The sequence below is a fragment of the Pelophylax lessonae genome, assembly GCF_965119305.1.
Source record: "Pelophylax lessonae genome assembly, chromosome: 5".
NCBI classification, from domain to species: Eukaryota; Metazoa; Chordata; class Amphibia; order Anura; family Ranidae; genus Pelophylax; species Pelophylax lessonae.
In genome coordinates this window covers 66025280-66045026 of record NC_138772.1, presented here as the reverse complement: position 1 = coordinate 66045026, position 19747 = coordinate 66025280, and the positions used below count along the sequence as shown (strand labels likewise).

The following is a 19747-nucleotide window of genomic DNA, read 5'->3' as shown; positions in this document are numbered from 1 at the left end:
TAAATGTATTTGTTTTTCCAAGGCTGGAGCTCCTCTTAATGACATCAATTTAAAACCAAATTAGCATAATATATTGATTACATTGAGCTGGTAGCATTTTGTTGAAAACAGCACTTGGCATCGAAGCGTATTAAACTGACGCATTTCGCAATAATTTGCTTTTTTAGGGTTCACACTTAATGATGAACAGGTGCAAGACATAAACGCTCAGAAACAGACTAACATAATGCAATGTGTACAAAAAATGTTTTTTATTGAAAATGTATGCACTAAAAAAAACATGCAGGGGGGCAAAAAAAAAGCATGTACCTCGAGGGGGACATAAACAAAACAAGGACTGTGGCTAGGCTCACAAGTGGGCATCCAAGGGGAAACAAACTTACCTAATCAAAGAGAGTGAATATAAACCATATTGTCATCCCAAGAGGTAATAAGACACAGGTTTGTGAATAAAAACCAAACTCCAGAGGTGCAAGACAACCCCACATGGGTCATACGCTGAATAATCTATGCAGGCTAAATCTAAAAACAGAAAATACACATATATATATGTGTGTGTGTGTATATAATAAATATATATATATATATATATATATATATATATATATATATATATATATGCAGTGCCTTGCGAAAGTATTTGGCCCCCTTGAACTTTGCGACCTTTTGCCACATTTCAGGCTTCAAACAGAAAGATATAAAATTGTAATTTTTTTGGTGAAGAATCAACAAGTGGGACACAATCATGAAGTGGAATGAAATTTATGGGATATTTCAAACTTTGTTAACAAATAAAAAACTGAAAAATTGGACTTGCAAAATTATTCAGCCCCTTTACTTTCAGTGCAGCAAACTCTCTCCAGAAGTTCAGTGAGGATCTCTGAATGATCCAATGTTGACCTAAATGACTAATGATGATAAATAGAATCCACCTGTGTGTAATCAACTCTCCGTATAAATGCACCTGCACTGTGATAGTCTCAGAGGTCCGTTTAAAGCGCAGAGAGCATCATGAAGAACAAGGAACACACCAGGCAGGTCCGAGATACTGTTGTGGAGAATTTTAAAGCCGGATTTCGATACAAAGGATTTCCCAAGCTTTAAACATCCCAAGGAGCACTGTGCAAGCGATAATATTGAAATGGAAGGAGTATCGGACCACTGCAAATCTACGAAGACCTGGCCGTCCCTCTAAACTTTCAGCTCATACAAGGAGAAGACTGATCAGAGATGCAGCCAAGAGGCCCATGATCACTCTGGATGAACTGCAGAGATCTACAGCTGAGGTGGGAGACTCTGTCCATAGGACAACAATCAGTCGTATACTGCACAAATCTGGCCTTTATGGAAGAGTGGCAAGAAGAAAGCCATTTCTTAAAGATATCCATAAAAAGTGTCGTTTAAAGTTTGCCACAAGCCACCTGGGAGACACCAAACATGTGGAAGAAGGTGCTCTGGTCAGATGAAACTAAAATCAAACTTTTTGGCAACAATGCAAAACGTTATGTTTGGCGAAAAAGCAACACAGCTCATCCCCCTGAACCCACCATCCCCACTGTCAAACATGGTGGTGGCAGCATCATGGTTTGGGCCTGCTTTTCTTCAGCAGGGACAGGGAAGGTGGTTAAAATTGATGGGAAAATGGATGGAGCCAAATACAGGACCATTCCGGAAGAAAACCTGATGGAGTCTGCAAAAGACCTGAGACTGGGACGGAGATTTGTCTTCCAACAAGACAATGATCCAAAACATAAAGCAAAATCTACAATGGAATGGTTCACAAATAAACATATCCAGGTGTTAGAATGGCCAAGTCAAAGTCCAGACCTGAATCCAATCGAGAATCTGGGGAAAGAACTGAAAACTGCTGTTCACAAACGCTCTCCATCCAACCTCACTGAGCTCGAGCTGTTTTGCAAGGAGGAATGGGCAAAAATTTCAGTCTCTCGATGTGCAAAACTGATAGAGACATACCCCAAGCGACTTACAGCTGTAATCGCAGCAAAAGGTGGCGCTACAAAGTATTAACTTAAGGGGGCTGAATAATTTTGCACGCCCAACTTTTCAGTTTTTTATTTGTTAAGTTTGAAATCTCCAATAAATTTCATTCCACTTCATGATTGTGTCCCACTTGTTGTTGATTCTTCACAAAAAAATAGTTTTTTATATCTTTATGTTTGAAGCCTGAAATGTGGCAAAAGTTCGAAAAGTTCAAGGGGGCTGAATACTTTCGCAAGGCACTGTGTGTGTGTATGTATGTATGTATGTATGTATGTATGTGTGTATGTGTATATAATATAATATAATTAATATAAATACACCAGACATGAAAGCTTGGGCTGGCTTTCTTATCCTCTTAATCCAAGGATGTTACCTTTAAACCTTGAAAAGGAAAGGTACTGTCTTCCAAAAACCTACTAAGATGCAATTCCAATTAGCAGTAGTAAACCTGTTTGGGAGATGATCCGCCTCGAAATAGTAATTTCTAAGGTCTGCATGAGAACCATTATAACCGCCACTCTCCAAAAATACACTTCCATCCTCCCTCAGGTAAAACAAGGGCTGTGCATACATATTATGTATACCAAAACATAACAAAATAGAAACGCATAAATAGCCTCTCTCACAGAGGACAAAGTAGTCAGATGCCATTGTCATTAGTACTGTGACGGTGTTTGCACTGATCACTGTATTAGTGTCGCTGTTCCCCAAAAAGTGTCAAGTGTCCGATTTGTCCGCTGCAATATCACAGTCCCTCTATAAGTCGTTGATTGCCGCCATAACTAGTAAAAATAAAAATATCCCATAGATTATAGATCCTATAACTTTTGCGCAAACTAATAACTATACGCTTATTAGGATTTTTTTTACCAAAAATATGTAGCAGAATACATATTGGCCTAAATTGATGAAGACATTCGATTTTTAAAATTTGTTTTATTGGATGTGTTTTTTAACAAAGTAAAAGATATTGTGTTTTTGTTTTTCAAAATTGTCAGTCTTTTTTTTGTTTTATTGCGTAAAAAATTAAAACTGCCGAAGTGATCAAATACCACTAAAAGAAAGCTCTACTTGTAAAACGAACAAACATTTTATTTGGGTAGAGCGTCACAATTGTCAGTTAAAGTAACGCAGTGCCGTATCGCAAAAAATGGCCTGGTCATGAAGGGAGGTAAACCTTCTGGAGCTGAAGTGGTTATTCATGTGACCACCACAGCACCAATCAGGGCTGTGAAGACACAGACTCATTCTGAGGAGAGCATACATAAGCAGAGTACAGTGCGTACATTTTAGCGTAGAAAATTGTTTGTTTGGGCCAGCTAGGCCCAAACAAACGAAAGGCACAGTAAACCTGGATTTCAGCTTTATTTTCCCCACCTTCTTTGATTCTGCCCCCCTCCTTCCTTCCTTAACCAAGACTTTGTTTTTGCACTGTCCCTATCTGTCCTAGGTTGGGACATTGCTGTTGCTGTTTTGCTCAGCCACTATTTATGATTGAACTTAGTCTGTATGAGTTGAACATTTTAAATCATTTAAGTTATGTTGCTTTTACCTGACAACACTCAGGGCCCCCGGACCAAATAAAGCAAAGCCCCTCCACTACATTTTGCACAAATGAATAAAGGCAAATTCAATAAAGTGTTACAAGTCATATATATATATTGGTACTTTTTAACCCAATCTAATAAAAAAGTGTATGAATGCACTCAATCACAGGAGATACTCCCTTAAGGAGTTTTTGTTTCCCTGGGATCCTCCCACAATCTCTTCACATTCAACAATGAACAAAATAGAGGAAGTGATGAAGCCGGAAACACCAATGGAACCTGGAGGGGGGGGGGGTCTCTCTTTAACAGAGGCCCTCCCAGTGACCTTTAGAGAGTCTGTTAGAAAGCGCCCCCTTCAGGTCCAATTGGAGACTGTATACAAAGGAGGAAAATGGGACCTGGAGGGGGGCCTCTCTAACAGAGGTCCGATCTGTGTCCATTAGAAAGTCTGTTAGAAAGCGTCCCCTCCAGGCTCCATTAGAGACTACAACAGAGCCTAATGGGACCTAGAGGGGGTCTCTCTAGCAGTGCCCATTAGAGAGCCTGTTAGAGAAAGACTCTTCCCCCGATCCCAATAGAGACTACAAAGGAGTATAATAGGACCTGGAGGGGCGGGTCTCTCTCTAACGGTGTCTATTAGTCAGTCTGTTGGAAAGCGTCCCCTCCAGGCCCCGTTAGAGACTATAATTAACAGAGTATAATTTGACCTGGTGGGGGCCTCTTTCTAACAGTGAACAGTGAACATCTTCATTCACTCTAGTCCTCCCAGGACCCCCTCTTTGTGCCATGACTCTCACCCCTGCCTCAACCTCTCACAATGTAGAAATAAAATTGGCACTTTCTAGCACTCCTCTTACATTAACTGTGGGTGCTGGGTGGCTGGCTGGCACATTGGCCCTGCTGTGGGTGGCTGGCTGGCACCCTGGCCTGCTATTGGTGGGTCACTGTGGGTGGCTGGCTGGCACCCTGGCCCTGGTGTTGGTGGGTCACCCTGGGTGACTGGCCAGCACCCTGGCCCTTGTGTGGGTGGGTCAGCATGGCTGGCTGGCTCCTGTGGGTGGCTGGCTGGCACCCTGCTGTGGCTGGGTCACCGTGTGCGGCTGCCTGGCACCCGGGGCCTGGTGTGGGTGGGTCACCGTGGGTGACTGGCTGGATCCTGTGGGTGGGTGGCTGGCTGGCACCCTGCTGTGGCTGGGTCACCGTGGGCGGCGGCCTGGCACCCGGGCCCTGGTGTGGGTGGGTAACCGTGGGTGACTGGCCGGCACCCTGGCCCTGGTGTGGGTGGGTCAGCATGGCTGGCTGGCTCCTGTGGGTGGCTGGCTGGCACCCTGCTGTGGGTGGATCACTGTGGGTGGCTGTCTGGGACCCTGGCCCTGGTGTAGGTGGGTCACTGTGGGTGGCTGGCTGGCACCCTTGCCCTGGTGTGTGTGGGTCATTGTGGGTGGCTAGCTGGCACCCTGGCTCTGTTCTGAGTGGGTCACATGGAGTGGCTGTCTGGCACCCTGGCTCTGCTGTGGGTGGGTCACTTTGGGTGGCTGGCCGGCACCCTGGCCCTGCTGTGGGTGTGTCACCATTGATAAGTGGTTGGCTGGCACCCTGGCCCTGCTGTGACTGGCTGGTGTGTGTCCTCCTCTCCACTTCCGTAGCTGTTATGGGCACTGCACTGTTCGCTGAGGCAAGGGAAGGACTCGGACTCCGTGGCTTTGCCCTATCCGGGTAGAATTTGGTTTGCAGCAGGCCCAGTGCGCAGAGGGCCTGCTGCAAACTGCTGGCCTCTTCTACCCCGGCTGGGCCGGGCCCCTTCCTATGATGTCACAAGTGAGCACTGGGGCCCATTCGGGCCTAAAAAAGATGGTTTCCGCGGGCCTGAGGCCACAAGTTTTCTGTCCCTGGGCTGGACCCACAGTTCGAGCAGGCGGCATCGGCGGGCCACCTTCCGCAGCCTGGCCTTCGGATCACGTCTGAATGGACCGACTGGTAAGTCTGCCCCTGCCTGACAATGTACCCTACTTGTGGTATAGTGCTTTTCATTTTTTTTTTTTTATGTTACTGACTAAAAAAAATACAATACACATTTCTTAAATGCATTAAGTGATGTATTAATGATTACAGAGCTGCATTTATTAGGGTCTTTTATATCTGCCTAGAGTTCGGCTTTTTTGGTTCTGATGACCTGCGAGAACTTTGTTTACTGGATCAGTGTGTAATATCTCATGATTAAATTGAATAATATGGATAGAGGGTCTCTTGAAATATGCCTTTTTATCTCACCCGGTGCTAACCCTGTTTCCTATTAAACATGAAAAGGAAACCAAGACACGGTCACCAAAACACCAAAATCTTTTGTTAAGCCAAACAGGCTTTTGGCCTCATCCCCCCTGAGTACGCGGCTCTGATCAATACACACAAAAGGTTACATAAGATTAGCCGCAGATCAATGTTTAGCTATTATCTGGAAACACGAGGAAGTTTTCTGACAGCACCGGCTGAATACCAGTCTGCAGATAAAAGGTTAATTTGGCTGCAAGGAGAGAATATGAGCCAGAGGACACGGTATAATTGCTGCTGTTAGAAAATGAATTGAAGAGGTCTACTTTCATCTATTGGAAAATGTACAACAGAAAGGGTTAAATGACTGCATGTACAATATGTGCTGATACAGAAAACACAATAGACCTTAAAATGATACAAAATTTTATTTTATTTTTAAAATAATAAACCTGTTATACTGGCCTCCTCTGTTGCAGTGGATTTGCACAGGGCAGCCCCCATCCTCCTCTTCTGGGGTCCCTCTTTGCAGCTCCTTGCCCATCTCTTCAGTCGAGTGCCCCCACAGCAAGCAGCTTTCCTATGGGTGCACCCAAGCCGAACTGCAGCTCCGTCTGTCCATTCAGTCACGGAGCTCTCGTTTGGCCCCGCCCCCTCTCTCCCGATTGGCTGGCTGACTGATTTTGACAGCCACAGTAGCCAATGGCGCCGCGGCTGTGACTCAGCCAATCAGGAGGGAGAGTTCATGGTGGCCGAGGGACATCTGTGGACAGAGATCCGGTTCAGGTAAGTATTTGGGGGTGCTGAGGAGGGCTGCTACACACAGATTTTCTACCCTAATGCACAGAATGCATTAGGATAAAAAACCTTCTGACTTTATAACTCCTCTAACCAGTCCTGGACCGGAAGGATTTGTCCCCTTAATGACCAGGCCATTTTTTGGGATTCCGCACTGGGTTACTTTAATGGAAAATTGTGTGGTCGTGTGACGCTTTACTGAATTAAAATTGATATCCTCCCCCCCCCCCCCACAAATAGCTTTCTTTTGATCACCTGTATGATTTTTTTATTTTTTTGCGCTAGAAACAAAAAAAGAGCTAAAATTAAAGTGACAAACAAACATGAAAATTTTTCTCAAAGGACATTTGATTAATCAGTACAGTATTCGTCCGAAAATAATTGAAGACCAAGACCACACATGCTCAGAAACCACAGAATACATTGCAATACAATACAATATAACACATTACATCACTTCTGAAGTTTTTATAATTTGAGTAACCTCTTAATTTTCGATATGAGAGTAGCATGCAAAAAAAACAAAAAAAAGGACGATATTTTCATAGCGTGTTCAAGGTTTTAGTGTTGGATAACAAATTATTTTATAGATATTTTTCTTAATGTTAGTGACACATTTTTCCTCTGTTTAGGTGTGCCAGCCAATATAGCTGATTTGAAAAACCTGGAGGTGCTCAACTTTTTCAACAACCAGATTGAGGACCTTCCAACGCAGATCAGCAGCCTTCAGAAGCTCAAACATCTTAATCTCGGGTAAGATTTTGCAGCCGAATTGCCCAAAAGGTGAGAGTTGGGGGCAGTGTTGTGCTTGAGCACAGCTGACTTTAAAATGGCCCATTCTTGTCTACAAGCAACACACAGGCAGGAGGAATAAACACTGTTATTTATACACAGCCTTTTTTTATTTATCAGCTGTAAAAAAATAAAAAAAACGAATAACTTCCGCAAAGGGTATGTAAATTCGAACATTCCATGTGGCCTGTTATGGCTTGTTCACAATATATCCAGTGACCTGCGTTCTGCATTTTTCTGAATAGAACAACACAGGTCACCTCTAGGGCACATGGCAAATAATTGTTTCCTATGTGCCCTGTTTACACTGCAATGTGGTGTGATGTATAGCACAGAAAAATGTAGACGTGCTGCATTTTCCTGCGGATGGCACCACAAGTCTCAACGCAGTTAGGTGCACCTAGCTTCTGTGCAGAGACTTGAATGATGTGTATATTTTTATAGCAGTGTGATGCATTGAAACAATACAAGGTCCCCTCACAGCATTTAGGTAGTATACCATTCAAATCATAAGAACATAAAACACCCTTTGGTCCCACCAAAAATCTTGTCATTTGATAACCTATGCCCCACTGTTACCAGTTACATTGTTCACAGCTATCTGTGTGAACTACAGAATATCTCCTCACACTCATAGAGAAGAGGAGGTGCTCTATAGTCCTGTCCTATGCTGACAATGCTGCTCTCCGTAAATATAATGGAATAAGTGAGTGCAGTCATCCATAGACAGGAAAAGTGTTACTGGCTGTTCATCCACGAGGAGCAAAGAAAATACCTGATACTTCTGAGTATGGAGCAGCATGTGACTTGCTAACCTTCATCTCATGTGACAGTTCTACTGCTTGATGATTGGCCCAGTGCTATTTCATGGAATTGGGGAAGATAGCTATCAACTCGTTGTAAGTATTTTTCTGTGCTCCATCAGCTAAATAGAGATTTTCCCTAGTTAGGCAAAAGCACAAGTAAAACTGAAATTAAAAAGTAAATACCTGCTATGTTACAGGACCATTTTGAAATGCCTTGTGTAATTCCTCCTGAGAAATATCCGCACTTCTGGTGTAATTCCTCCTGAAAAGTATCTGCACTTCTGGTGTATGAGTGTGCCTATAGTCTCATAGCGGTATATCTGCAGTGTGAGATCATGTAAGGCAGTGGTCTCCAAACTGCAGCCCATTGGGCAGATGTGGCTCTTTGCACGCTTTTATCCAGCCCTTGGGGCACTATTTCCCCCCACTGGCACCCATAAAGAAGGCCAATTTCTCCCAATAACACCAATGATGGATCATATTCCCTCCCAATGACACCAATGATGGGACACAATTCCTCCCAATGACACCAACAGTTGGGTCCACTGACACCAAGAATGGTCCTTTAGATTTTAGGGGGGCCAGACTGTTGCCATTGGGAGTAGAAAAGGTTCCAACATCAGTGGGAAAAAAACAATGCCCATCTTTGGTCTCAGTTGTGTCCTCCCACTGACCCCAAAGATGGGGCATTGTTTTTTCCCACTTGATGTTGGGACCTTTTCTATTCTCAATGTCAACAGTCCAGCCCCCCCTAAAGTCTAAAAGACCGTAAACTGGCCCCTTGTTTAGAAGTGTTGGAGACTCCTAATCTAAGGCACTGCTTCCTCTTCTTGTCCAAGGATATTTGGAGTGAGGTTGGCAATGCTGTGCTACTGTGCTGTTCATTGTTCTCCTTGCTGGAGGCACCAACATGAGGAAGCAAATCCTTGCCTCTACAGGCTGGCCGCCTTGACAGAGTGCAGAGCAAAGCATGATAAGTCCGTAATGGAAAAAGATCAGCTGTAGGCACACAATTCTGGTGATGGGTCCTTTTCACTCTGCCTGCGTTTTTTTTTTTTTTTTTGGCATGTCTTCCAGAGTTCAATTAGTCCTTTCACTTTCTTTACATTTAACGGGTTGCACATTAGAAATCTAAAAACTAGGGGTTTCGCAGTGTTAGAAGCTCCATGTGTAGCTGAGAGATAAAAGTGAAATCTCCCTGGTTGTAGGCTGAAAACAAATCGGGGAGATTTGATAAAACTGGAGAATGAAAAATCTGGTGCAGCTCTGCAAAGAAACCAATCCGCTTCCAGGTTTTTTGTCAAAGCTTAAGTGAACAAGCCGAAGTTAGAAGCTGATTGGCTACCATGCACAGCTGCAGATTCTGAGTGCTCCAGTTTTAGTAAAACTCCCACATAATGTCATCTTGCAGTATTTTTTTGTTGTTTCAAGTGCTGACACAGAGAAATTTTAACCAGAAACCAGCTTTTTTTTTCTTGACGCTAGTGAAGACGTCAGTAACAATGAAAAAAAAAAAAAATCTCTCTGCAGCCATTTCCATTCGAATATCCGGTATAAAGTTTTGGACTGGGCTGAATATCAAGTGCTCTTTCCGGATAAAAATAGAACGCAATATAGTCCCAGCAGGGTTATTCAAACATCTATATTTCTAAGTATTTGAGTGTTCCATCAATTTTTCCTGAAAGCTGTTCCGTTCAATCAAAATACAGGGGAAGATTGTTTTAAAGGCCCAAAGAGTAGGGCAAAAATAATGGCCATAAATCATATTATTTTGGCAAACAATCATTCTTGATCCGAGTTTTTTTTTTTTTTTCTTCACTGACTCAGACAAAATAATCAGATTTGATTCAAACTGTTGCTTGCACATTGCATGGTACAACTTGTGGGGAACTGAAAAAGAATTGTGTTTTGCCTATAAGGCCCTTTGTTAAAGGGATGCTCCAGGTCAAGTCAAGCCGCCTGGTTTTGTTAGCTCCTGGTTGATGAGGGAGATCTGGCTCCCACTAAAACTCCCTTTTTCTGAATTGTTAGTCAAAGTGCTAAGACAGCAGCTGCTCCTGCCCCAGGATGATGATTGACATGCAGCTGGCCAAGCAATAGCAGTGTGATCTGCTCAGCCTAGAAGCTTTTGCTTATAATCTTCACAGGCGGAGAGCTGTAGTTCTCATGAAGGAAACTTTTAAGGGCTCTTTCACATGGACGTTCCGTATGTCCCTAAATCACCCTATCCGTTTGCGGGTGATATACGGACATAATGAATGTCTATGGGATTGTGGATGTCAGCGGATGACCATCCGCTGACATCCGATTTTCGTCCTTTCAGTTCTGTTCCGTTTTTTGGAACGGAACAGAACCCTATTTTTGTTCCGTTTTAAAAAACGGAACGGATGCAAAATCGGATGTCAACGGTGTCATCTGCTGACATCCGCAATCCCATAGACATACATTATATCCATATATCATCCGCAAACGGATGGGATGATATGCGGACATATGGAGCGGATGACACAAGTGTCATCCGTGTCCGTGAAAAAAAAAAAAAAAGTGCAGGGGCGGATCGCAATACGGTTCGCTCTGTGTGAAAGAGCCCTAACACTCAGAAGGATTGAATCCCTTCCTTTTTGGGGATGATTAGATATATCTTGTATCAAATTCTGTTGTTTTTCATCTTTAAGTCTGACCTAAACTTCAATGTTACTCTAAAACTATATTAACCACTTGCCGACAGGCCACCGTGTATTTACTGCGGCAGTGTGACGCTATTCCCCAAACTACATACCCGTACGTCGTTTTGTTCAGTAGTTACTAGATGGCGCGATCCCACTGTGATAGGCTAGCGGGGATGTCAATCAGCAGGTCCAGCAGACCTGATGTCTGTCGGCCATCCACTATCATCCCTGGCAAAGGCAGAGTGGCGATCTTCCTATGTAAACAAGGCAGATCGCCATTCTTCAAGGGGACAAGATGGAGATCTTGTGTTCCTGCTAAGCAGGAACCCGGATCTCAGTCTTCCCTCAATCAGTGCAACCCGCCACAGTTAGTAAGCAACCCCTAGGGACACGCGTAACCCTTTGATCGCCCCTGATATTAGCCCCTTCTCTGTCAGTGTTATTAGTGCAGTGACAGTCCATTTATTTTTAGCACTGGTCCCCAAAAAGTGTCAAAAGTGTCAGATGTCCGCCTCAATGTCGCAGTCCCACTAAAAATCGCTGATTGCCGCCATTACTAGTAAGGAAATAAATAAAAATTCTATAAAAATATTGCATAATTTGTAGACACTATAACTTTTGCGCAAGCCAATCAATATACACTTATTGGGATTTTTTTTACCAAAAATATGTAGTCGAATATATATTGACAAATTGATGGAAAAAATTAAATTTTTCTCTTTCGTTTGTTGACAGACACAGCTCCTGGTATTCATTACCATTGGGTTATACTGCCCCCTACAGAAGTAGGACACTAGGAAGAAAAAAAAAAACACCCCCTGGGACTGCCCATGGGTATACTCCCTCTCTCCGCTATAGCCACTCAGTTTTTTTTCTGCCTAGTCAAGAGTAAGGACCTAGTTCCTTGCTGGGATCTTTGGTCCTGGCAACATTTTTTAGATAGAAAATTTTTTCCTCATGGATTTTTCCTGTGAAATCTACAGTTAACTGCCGGACTGGGGAACGGGCTGGATAATCAAGATCTAGTGGTCACCCCAGTCTGACCAGCAAGCGCGCGTGGACCTCAGCTCTGTGCTAGGTCGGCTGCGACATATCCCCACTGGATGGGGGCTGGCCTGCAATTTAAACGCCTCGCGAGGTCGCATACCACTGGGTCTCGGTCCAAGTCGCAGCGTTCCTCCTGACCGACAGCCCCCCATTTCGATGGAGAGGGGTTCTGTCTGGAGCAGTGGTGCCTGGTTCCTGGTATGGTGAGTAGTTGCCCCCCCTCTCCGCCTGGAGGGCTTTGGGGTGGACGTGAGCCCCTCCTTGGCCGGTTAAGACCCCTGGGTTCCCCTTCTTACCGCAGGCACCCCCCCCTTGCTGAGTCCCTCATGCTGCCCCCCCTTCCACATACGCTGGGGCTGTTTTTGGGTGGCCTGGCCACTTTTCCTGGCGATGGGAGCGAAATTGGACGATCCACTATGCATAAATTGGAAGATCCCCCACTTGTACCTGGTGGGGGCTCCTGCCAGCGCCCCCATCCTGCCTGGATCTGTCCTTGAGGCCTGGTCTCCCAATCCAGGGTCCCTGTATGCCTTGTGGTGCCGCCATTTTGTTGTAGCCTGTGTGTTCTATCCAGGTTTGTGTAGTCCAGCAGCGATTTTGCTGTGGTTTGCCATTGAAAATAGCGGCAGCCATGACAGTGGAGCACTGTGGGTGGCAATTTCGGCGGTGGGAGCTTCTCCTCATCCCCTGGTGCTGGCTCCTGGGTCATTTTACTTCCTGATCACCGCACGTGTAGTGCAGATTATCCTGGGGGCTGCAGATACTTGTCTCTGTGGGTGATGAGTCTGGTGGGGTCCTCTCTCTCTCTGCTGAGGATCGCTTGGTGCTTTGTGCCTGCCGACCGGGTGGTGCTGCCAGTGCAGTGGGGGTTGTCCCTTAGCAGTGTTTTACACTTTTTTTTGTGGTGTCGCCCTGGTTACTCATGGAGTCTTTGACGCATATTTCCCCACCTGATCCCCTCTCTGAGGCTGCGGGGCCCACCGGGTCCCAACCATCCATCTATGCACTGACGGCGGACCTGGAGTCCCTTGTGTCCTGGGTGGAGGTGGCTTGCGGGCTAGCAAAAATCGCTTCCCACCCCCATCTGATTTGGCCACCGCAGACATGGGTCACCCTGCTGGGTCTGAAACCACGTGCCTTGAATCCTCCTGATAGTGCGGATGATTCCTCCACGTCTGCGACCGTGCACGCAAAGGCGCTGGTGATGCACTGATTGTATGTATGCGTGAGACCCTGAAGATGGAGGACGCAGCTGAAGCTGCGACGGAAGCGCAAGTACCCTTTGGCACTCACAAGCCACCCAGAGCGGCAAGGGGTTTCCTTTCCCTGCCTATTTTGATAGAATTGTCGCTAAAGAGTGGGGATGGCCAAAGCGTCCCTAAGTGCTTTACTAGGTGTTACCCTTATGAGGAGTCCCTTCCTAAGAAGTGGACTATGCCACCGGTGGTGGACCCTCTGGTTTCCAGATTAAACAAAGCAATCGTGATTTCGGTTGAAGAATCCCCGGCCTTTAAGGATCCGGCTTACCGGAAGGTGGAGGCTGTGGCCTGACTGCTTCGACAATTAGGCCGGTATTCACCATTGCCCTAGTGTCGCAAACTCTGACCGAGTGGGCTAAGCTCTTATGCCGTGACCTGGAGAGGAAACAGCTCTCCCCCCCCCCCCCCGCCTTTGCCGAGCTGGTGGACCAACTGGTCCAGGGGCTGCAGTTTATCTGTGATGTCTCTTTGGATGTGGCTCCCCTGATGGCTCGCCTCTCTGTTTTGGCAGTGGTCCTTCGGTGCGTCTTTTGGCTCAAGTGCCTGGTCTGTGGATCAAAAAGCCTTGACTGATCTTCCTTTCCAAGGAGATCGCCTGTGGGGAGAGGGGGGAGAGTAATTTTCTTCTGCAGGCTACTAAGGGGCAAAGAACCTCGTCTCAGACGTGGGCCTTCCTTCTCAGCTCATAAGAAGTTTTTTCGTCCCTCAGGGTGGACTGACAAGGGCTCAAAGCCTTTCAGGGCATCTTCAGGAGGGTGGGGGATGTCTTCGCTGTTTTCCGGACACGTGGACTTCCATAGTGCAAGACAAGCGGGTCCATGAAGTCATTCGGTCCGGCTACAAGATCAAGTTTCGCTCTTTTACCCCCGGCAAGGTTTTTCCCTTCCAACTTGCGCCTGTCCCCAGACCGCTTACAGTGCCTGTTTGGGGCGGTACAAGACCTGTTCCTTGTAGGGGTGATTGACTTCGGAACGTTTTCAGGGTTTTTACTCAAACCTGTTCACAGTCCCCAGGAAGGAAGGCAGAGTGCGTCCAATCCTGGACCTCAAGGCGCTAAACTGCTTTGTGCAGGTACAGAAGTTCAGAACAGAGTCCATTCGAACAATGGTGGCATCCCTGCGTCAGGGGGATTTCCTCACCTCTATTGATATCAAGGACTCCTACCTTCACATTCCAATATTTGCCAGTCCCAAGCATTTTCTCCGCTTTGCTGTGGGAGAGGAGCATTATCAGTTTGTGGCATTACCCTTTGGTCTCGCCTCTGCACCTCGGGTCTTCACAAAAGTGTTAGCCCCGGTGCTAGCCCTGCTACACCAATAGGCATTGCCACATTGGGCTACTTGGATGATCTTCTTTTGCAAGCGGGGTCTCCCTCTGCTCTGGTGGACAACCTGGAGATCACAATCCGGACTCTGCGGGAGTTTGGCTGGATTCTGAAATTCAGAAGTCTGCTCTGGTTCCGTCCACGAAGCTGGACTATCTGGGCCTGACTCTGGACCCTGCCATAGCCAGAATGCTCCTTCCTCTGAACAAACTCCAGAAATTGCAGTCTGCAATTCGTCTCCTGCTGTCCAACAGATGGTCGTCTCTCTGGACTTGATGGTGTCTACCTTTTGAGGCGGTTTTGTTTGCACAGGTCCATACGAGGTCCCTGAAAAGGGAGATTCTGACCAAATGGAACAAGGCTCTGGAATATCAGGTCCGGCTGAGTCGAGGAACGAGGCAGTCCTTGATATGCTGGCTTCGTTCTCCGGCTCTTTGGCTGGAAAAATCCTTCCTCCCCTTGTATTGGACAGTGGTCACCGTGGAGGCCAGCCTGTCCATCTGGCGAGGCATCCTCGGCAAGCATTCTGCTCAGGGGATCTGGACGCTTGAAGAGTCCAGACTACCAATCAATGTCGTGGCACTCCAAGCGATCAGACTGTGTCTGGATCATTGGACGGAGCATCTTCAGGGTTGTCCAGTGCACATTCAATCGAGCAATGCTTCGGCTTATGTCAATCATCAAGGGGACACAAGAAGTGTCCTGGCGGCTCTGGAGGTAGCAGGCATTCTCAGGGGGGCCGAACAATTTTTTCCAGCCCTTTCCATCATACACATTCCCGGGGTGGAAAATTGGCAGGCGGATTCAGTCGGCAGGCGTTGAACCAAAGGGAGTGGTCCTTTCATTTGGAGGCGTTTCATCAGCTATGTCTCCGGTGGGGCATTCCCAAGGTGAATCTGTTGGCTTCTTGGCTCAACAGAAAGGTGCAGAGGTTTGTGGCTCGGTCAAGGGATCCTCTGGTGGATGCCACAGATGCGCTGGTGGCCCCATGGGGCCCCAGTATCGGCGGATTCACGCCTTCCCTCCTCTCAAGCTTCTGTCCAGACTTCTATGCAGGATAGAGCAGAAGCGATTCCGGTCATCTTAGTGTCTTTGGACTGGCCTCGCCAGGCTTGGTACACCGATCTAGTTCAGCTGGGCGCCGACATTCCTTGGAAGCTTCCGCTCAGGGAGGATCTTCTGTCCCAAGGACTGATCTTCCATCCTGCTTTACAGTCGCTGGCTTTGACAGCTTGGCTGTTGAACGCCAGGTGCTGAAGGTTAGGAGTTTATTGGAGTTGGTGATCCCTACCCTGTTGAAAGCTAGGAAATCTACTTCCAGGAAGATCTACCATCGTACATGGAAGACGTGCATTGCGTGGTGTGAGTCTTTTGGGGTTTCTCCTCGCTTCTTCTCGGTGGCTCAGATCTTAACCTTCCTTCAATGGGGGGTTGAACAGAAATTGGCCTTCAGTACCATCAAGGGCCAGGTGTCGGCTTTGGTGGTCTTCTTTCAACGAGCTTTAACCAAACACTCCCTGGTGCGTAACTTTCTTCAGGGTGTCCAACATTTGGTTCCTTCAGTGCCGGCTCCAATCTTAATTTTGTGCTTTCAGCTCTGCAGAAGACTCCTTTTGAAAATATTCGGGAGATTCCCCTGCTTACGTTGTCTCAGAAGGTGGCCTTTTTATTGGCTGTCACTTCTGCGTGCAGGGTGTCTGAATTGGCGGCTTTATCCTTTCGTTCACCTTACCTGGTGATTCACCGGGATAAGGTGGTTCTTCGCACCTGTCCGTCGTTCCTTCTAAAGGTTGTCTCTGATTTTCATTTTAATGAAGACCCTGTGTCCCTGAATCCTCTGTGTCCCAGGCCTAAACATCTGAAGGAAATTGCCTTGCATGCCTTGGACCTCAAAAAGGGGGCCCTGTTGCTTGGTTGGCTAATGTTTAGCCTTGGGAAATTTTTGGTTGTTCCCACCCCTCATGTTTACCACTGCTTTGGAACGTCCCAATGGTTATGAATATCAGGAGTTGTGTCCGTCAATCGACGAAAGAGAAAATGGGATTTTTGACTTACTGGAAAATCCATTTCTCTGATGTTCATTAACGGACAAAGCACACGCCCCTCTGCGGAGTTATTATTTGCCTGACACTGCTTGTTACAAAACTGAGTGGCTATAGCAGAGAGAGAGAGAGAGAGTATTTTTGTTCTGCCTAGTATACTACTCCTGTAGGGGGCAGTAAAACCCAATGATTATGAATACCAGGAGCTGTGTCCGTCAATTAACATCAGAGAAATGGATTTTATGGCAAGTCAAAAATACCATTTTTATTTATTTTTTTTATTGGCTGTGTTTTATAGCAGAAAGTAAAGAATATTGGTGTTTTTTTTCCTCAAAATTGTTGCTCTTTTTTTGCTTATAGCGCAAAAAATAAAAACCGCAGAAGTGATCAAGTACCACCAAAAGAAAGCTATATTTGTTGAAAAAAAAGGACATAGATTTTATTTGGTTACACCATCACATGACTACGCATGTGACACAGTTAAAATAATGCAGGGCTGTATTGCAAAAAAATGGCCTGGTCATTTGGGGGTAAAACCTTCTGGTCCAGTGGTTAAAGCTAAACTCGTGCCCTACCTTTGATCCTCCAACAGTTTGTATGAGAAGCTGAAGCAAGCATAGAGCCCGCCTCATTTCCTGGCTGTAGTTTGGTTAGGGAACTAGGAGGGATATTTTTATACCCATTGGTCCTGCTGAAGCAAAGTCCGCCGCAAAACGCGTTGACATCTGGATTTGGACAGGTTCACCTGCAATATTGCTTGTGTACAGATTGAGAATCCTATTTACCTAATCATAGGTGTTCACTTTCCAATCCAGCATTGGGTATTGCATTTAAATATTCTGTATTGCAGAGGTGTTGTTCTGTCCCCTTTTTTTTTAATGTGCTTTTTTTTTTTTTTTTTTGTAATAAACGTGAAGTATTTTTTTTTTTATTGTTGTCTTGTGTCATGAAAACAAAGTCTGCATTTTTTTTTTTTTTGGGTGACACAGAATTTATTTTTATTTTTTTTCTATTGATAATTGGATGTGGCACTGTGGAAGCCTATATTGGTGTAATTAGAAAGGACTGATTTTTTTTATTTTTCCTAAAAATGAATTTAAGCCTTGTGATGCATAGAAGGACCATAGCCTACCATTCAGGCTTTAGGTTTTACCCAGACATTGCTGTACACTGCCCTTGTCATTAATCTGGGGTTCTGTGGAGCCCATAATATAAATCTGAAGGCTTCTTCCTGTCCGACACATATATGTCCTAGATAGACAGCCACACAATTTAAAACCTGCCTTGGAAATTTATGCAATATCTTTTGGGGATCAGGATGTATTTAACACATATACACTCTTACTGACTATGTAAGGTGCTTTCTAGATTCTGGCTAAAGTGGAACGCAGAGAATTCAGATTAAGGTAACTAGAGTAAATGTTTGCAATTTTAGCTCAATTGGATTGTTTAAAAGCATTCGCTTGCTGTCTTCTTTTTTTTTTTTTTGTATCTTTTGCCTTGCTCTTTTTAATGCTAAATATAGATTTGGGTTATCATCATTCCTTTTCTTGTTTCTTTCAGCATGAACCGGTTAAATTCCTTACCAAGGGGATTTGGATCTTTGCCGGCATTGGAAGTCCTTGATCTGACTTATAACAACCTGAGCGAGACCTCCTTACCTGGAAACTTCTTTTATTTAAGTAAGAACATTCTCTGTGCTACTTTCATGGCCTTGTATACCAGAGGTGATTAACGCATGTGGCCTTGGTGTCAATATATTGCTTTTAGGGACCCCAGCAGTCTGTATCCTCAAAACAGACTTCTTAATAGAACTCAAATGAACGCATAGAATGTCTAACAATATGGTGACCCAGCCAAGTGTATGTATTTTGGGACTTTTTTTGGGGCCTGACCCACAGATTCTACAGCTAGACTGTACATACTAATAGATCCCATAACAAAAGGCATTCCAGATTTTAATTACATATTTTGTGATGATTGCATGATTTGCTTATTCATTTAAAGGTACAAAAAACACCAATTTATGCAGGTATGTGCTTATAAAAAGAAAAGTGTTTTTTTGTTTTTTTTCATTTAAAATTTGAAGAGGTCAGCGCTATGAAAAGTAAAGAAGTGAAACTTTTACTGCAATATACCTTCAGGTCTGGTTCACATCTATGCAGGTTTGAGTGGGCATGGCCGCCAATTCATTTTAATGGGTTGCCATGCCTGCGTTTTAATGCCTTTTTTTAAAAAAAGGTACATGCAGAATTCAAAAAAAAAAACGCAACGGATGGGAAATTGCGATTCCCACACCTGCAAACGCGCCACATTTTTAAATGCATTGGGGTGCCATTAAGAATGAATGGCAGCCCAGCGTGTTTTTAAACAAAAGTGCATTTTGCCTGCAGGTGGGAGAATCGCCGCGATACTCACATCTGCCACCACCTGCATAGATTTGAACCAGGCCTCAATGCAGAGAAGTCTTCTGCAGTAATGCCTTTTTACCTCTAGATACCACCATGCCTTCAGTCTTCTGTGTTTAATACATTTGTTTTCTAAGTGGGGTTGGGGGGGGGGGGGTGTTCAAAAACAACTAGAGTTCTGCTTTAAGGGTAACTCCACTTTCATGGGGAAAAAAAATGACCACTTCAAAAAAAAAATAATATAGTATATACCATTGCTGCACAAGCCGTATTGTAGATTAAATAAAAATGTATTGCACACTGCTATGTTGTGCTTTTAGGTGTTCTAAGACTACAAAACTTACAAAGCGGATCACTCACACCTATACACACTCTCTAAACGTGTATCAATGTGCAAAATTGTATTCAACAGTGGTGCCATGCTCTGAAAAGCTAGTGTGCTAATATCCCTTTATATCTGTTTGAAAAGCAATTTTCAGAGTCGGCATATCCTATCAAACCATATATACCATAAACAAAAGAAACAATGCATCAGTCCATAAAGTGTCCTTCGATATGAATTTGCTTGCATATGCTCAATCTTTCAATGCATAATCTTTCAGAAAAAACAGGCTTGTGTTCACATATCCAAATGACTGATTCCTTAATTAGTGTTCACCACTGTGTACTCTGATCATCCACATACATTAGTGATCATCCCCTCATCCGATGTGCCCTCACCTGGGGGATAAGACCAATCAATGGTCTATATGCGTTTTTGCCCCTCTCTGGGAATCTGTTTTATGC

The 19747-nt window shown here is 44.9% G+C and overlaps 1 protein-coding gene across 1 annotated transcript in view; it reads left to right on the top strand.

Annotated features, from left to right (window-relative positions):
- RSU1 (Ras suppressor protein 1) overlaps positions 1–19747 on the top strand; it is a 281415-nt gene that overhangs the window by 73850 nt on the left and 187818 nt on the right. Inside the window, exons 4-5 of the mRNA XM_082257310.1 lie at positions 7247–7367; positions 18117–18235. Coding sequence (XP_082113436.1) covers positions 7247–7367; positions 18117–18235 — 240 coding nt within the window. The remainder of the gene's footprint in view (positions 1–7246; positions 7368–18116; positions 18236–19747) is intronic.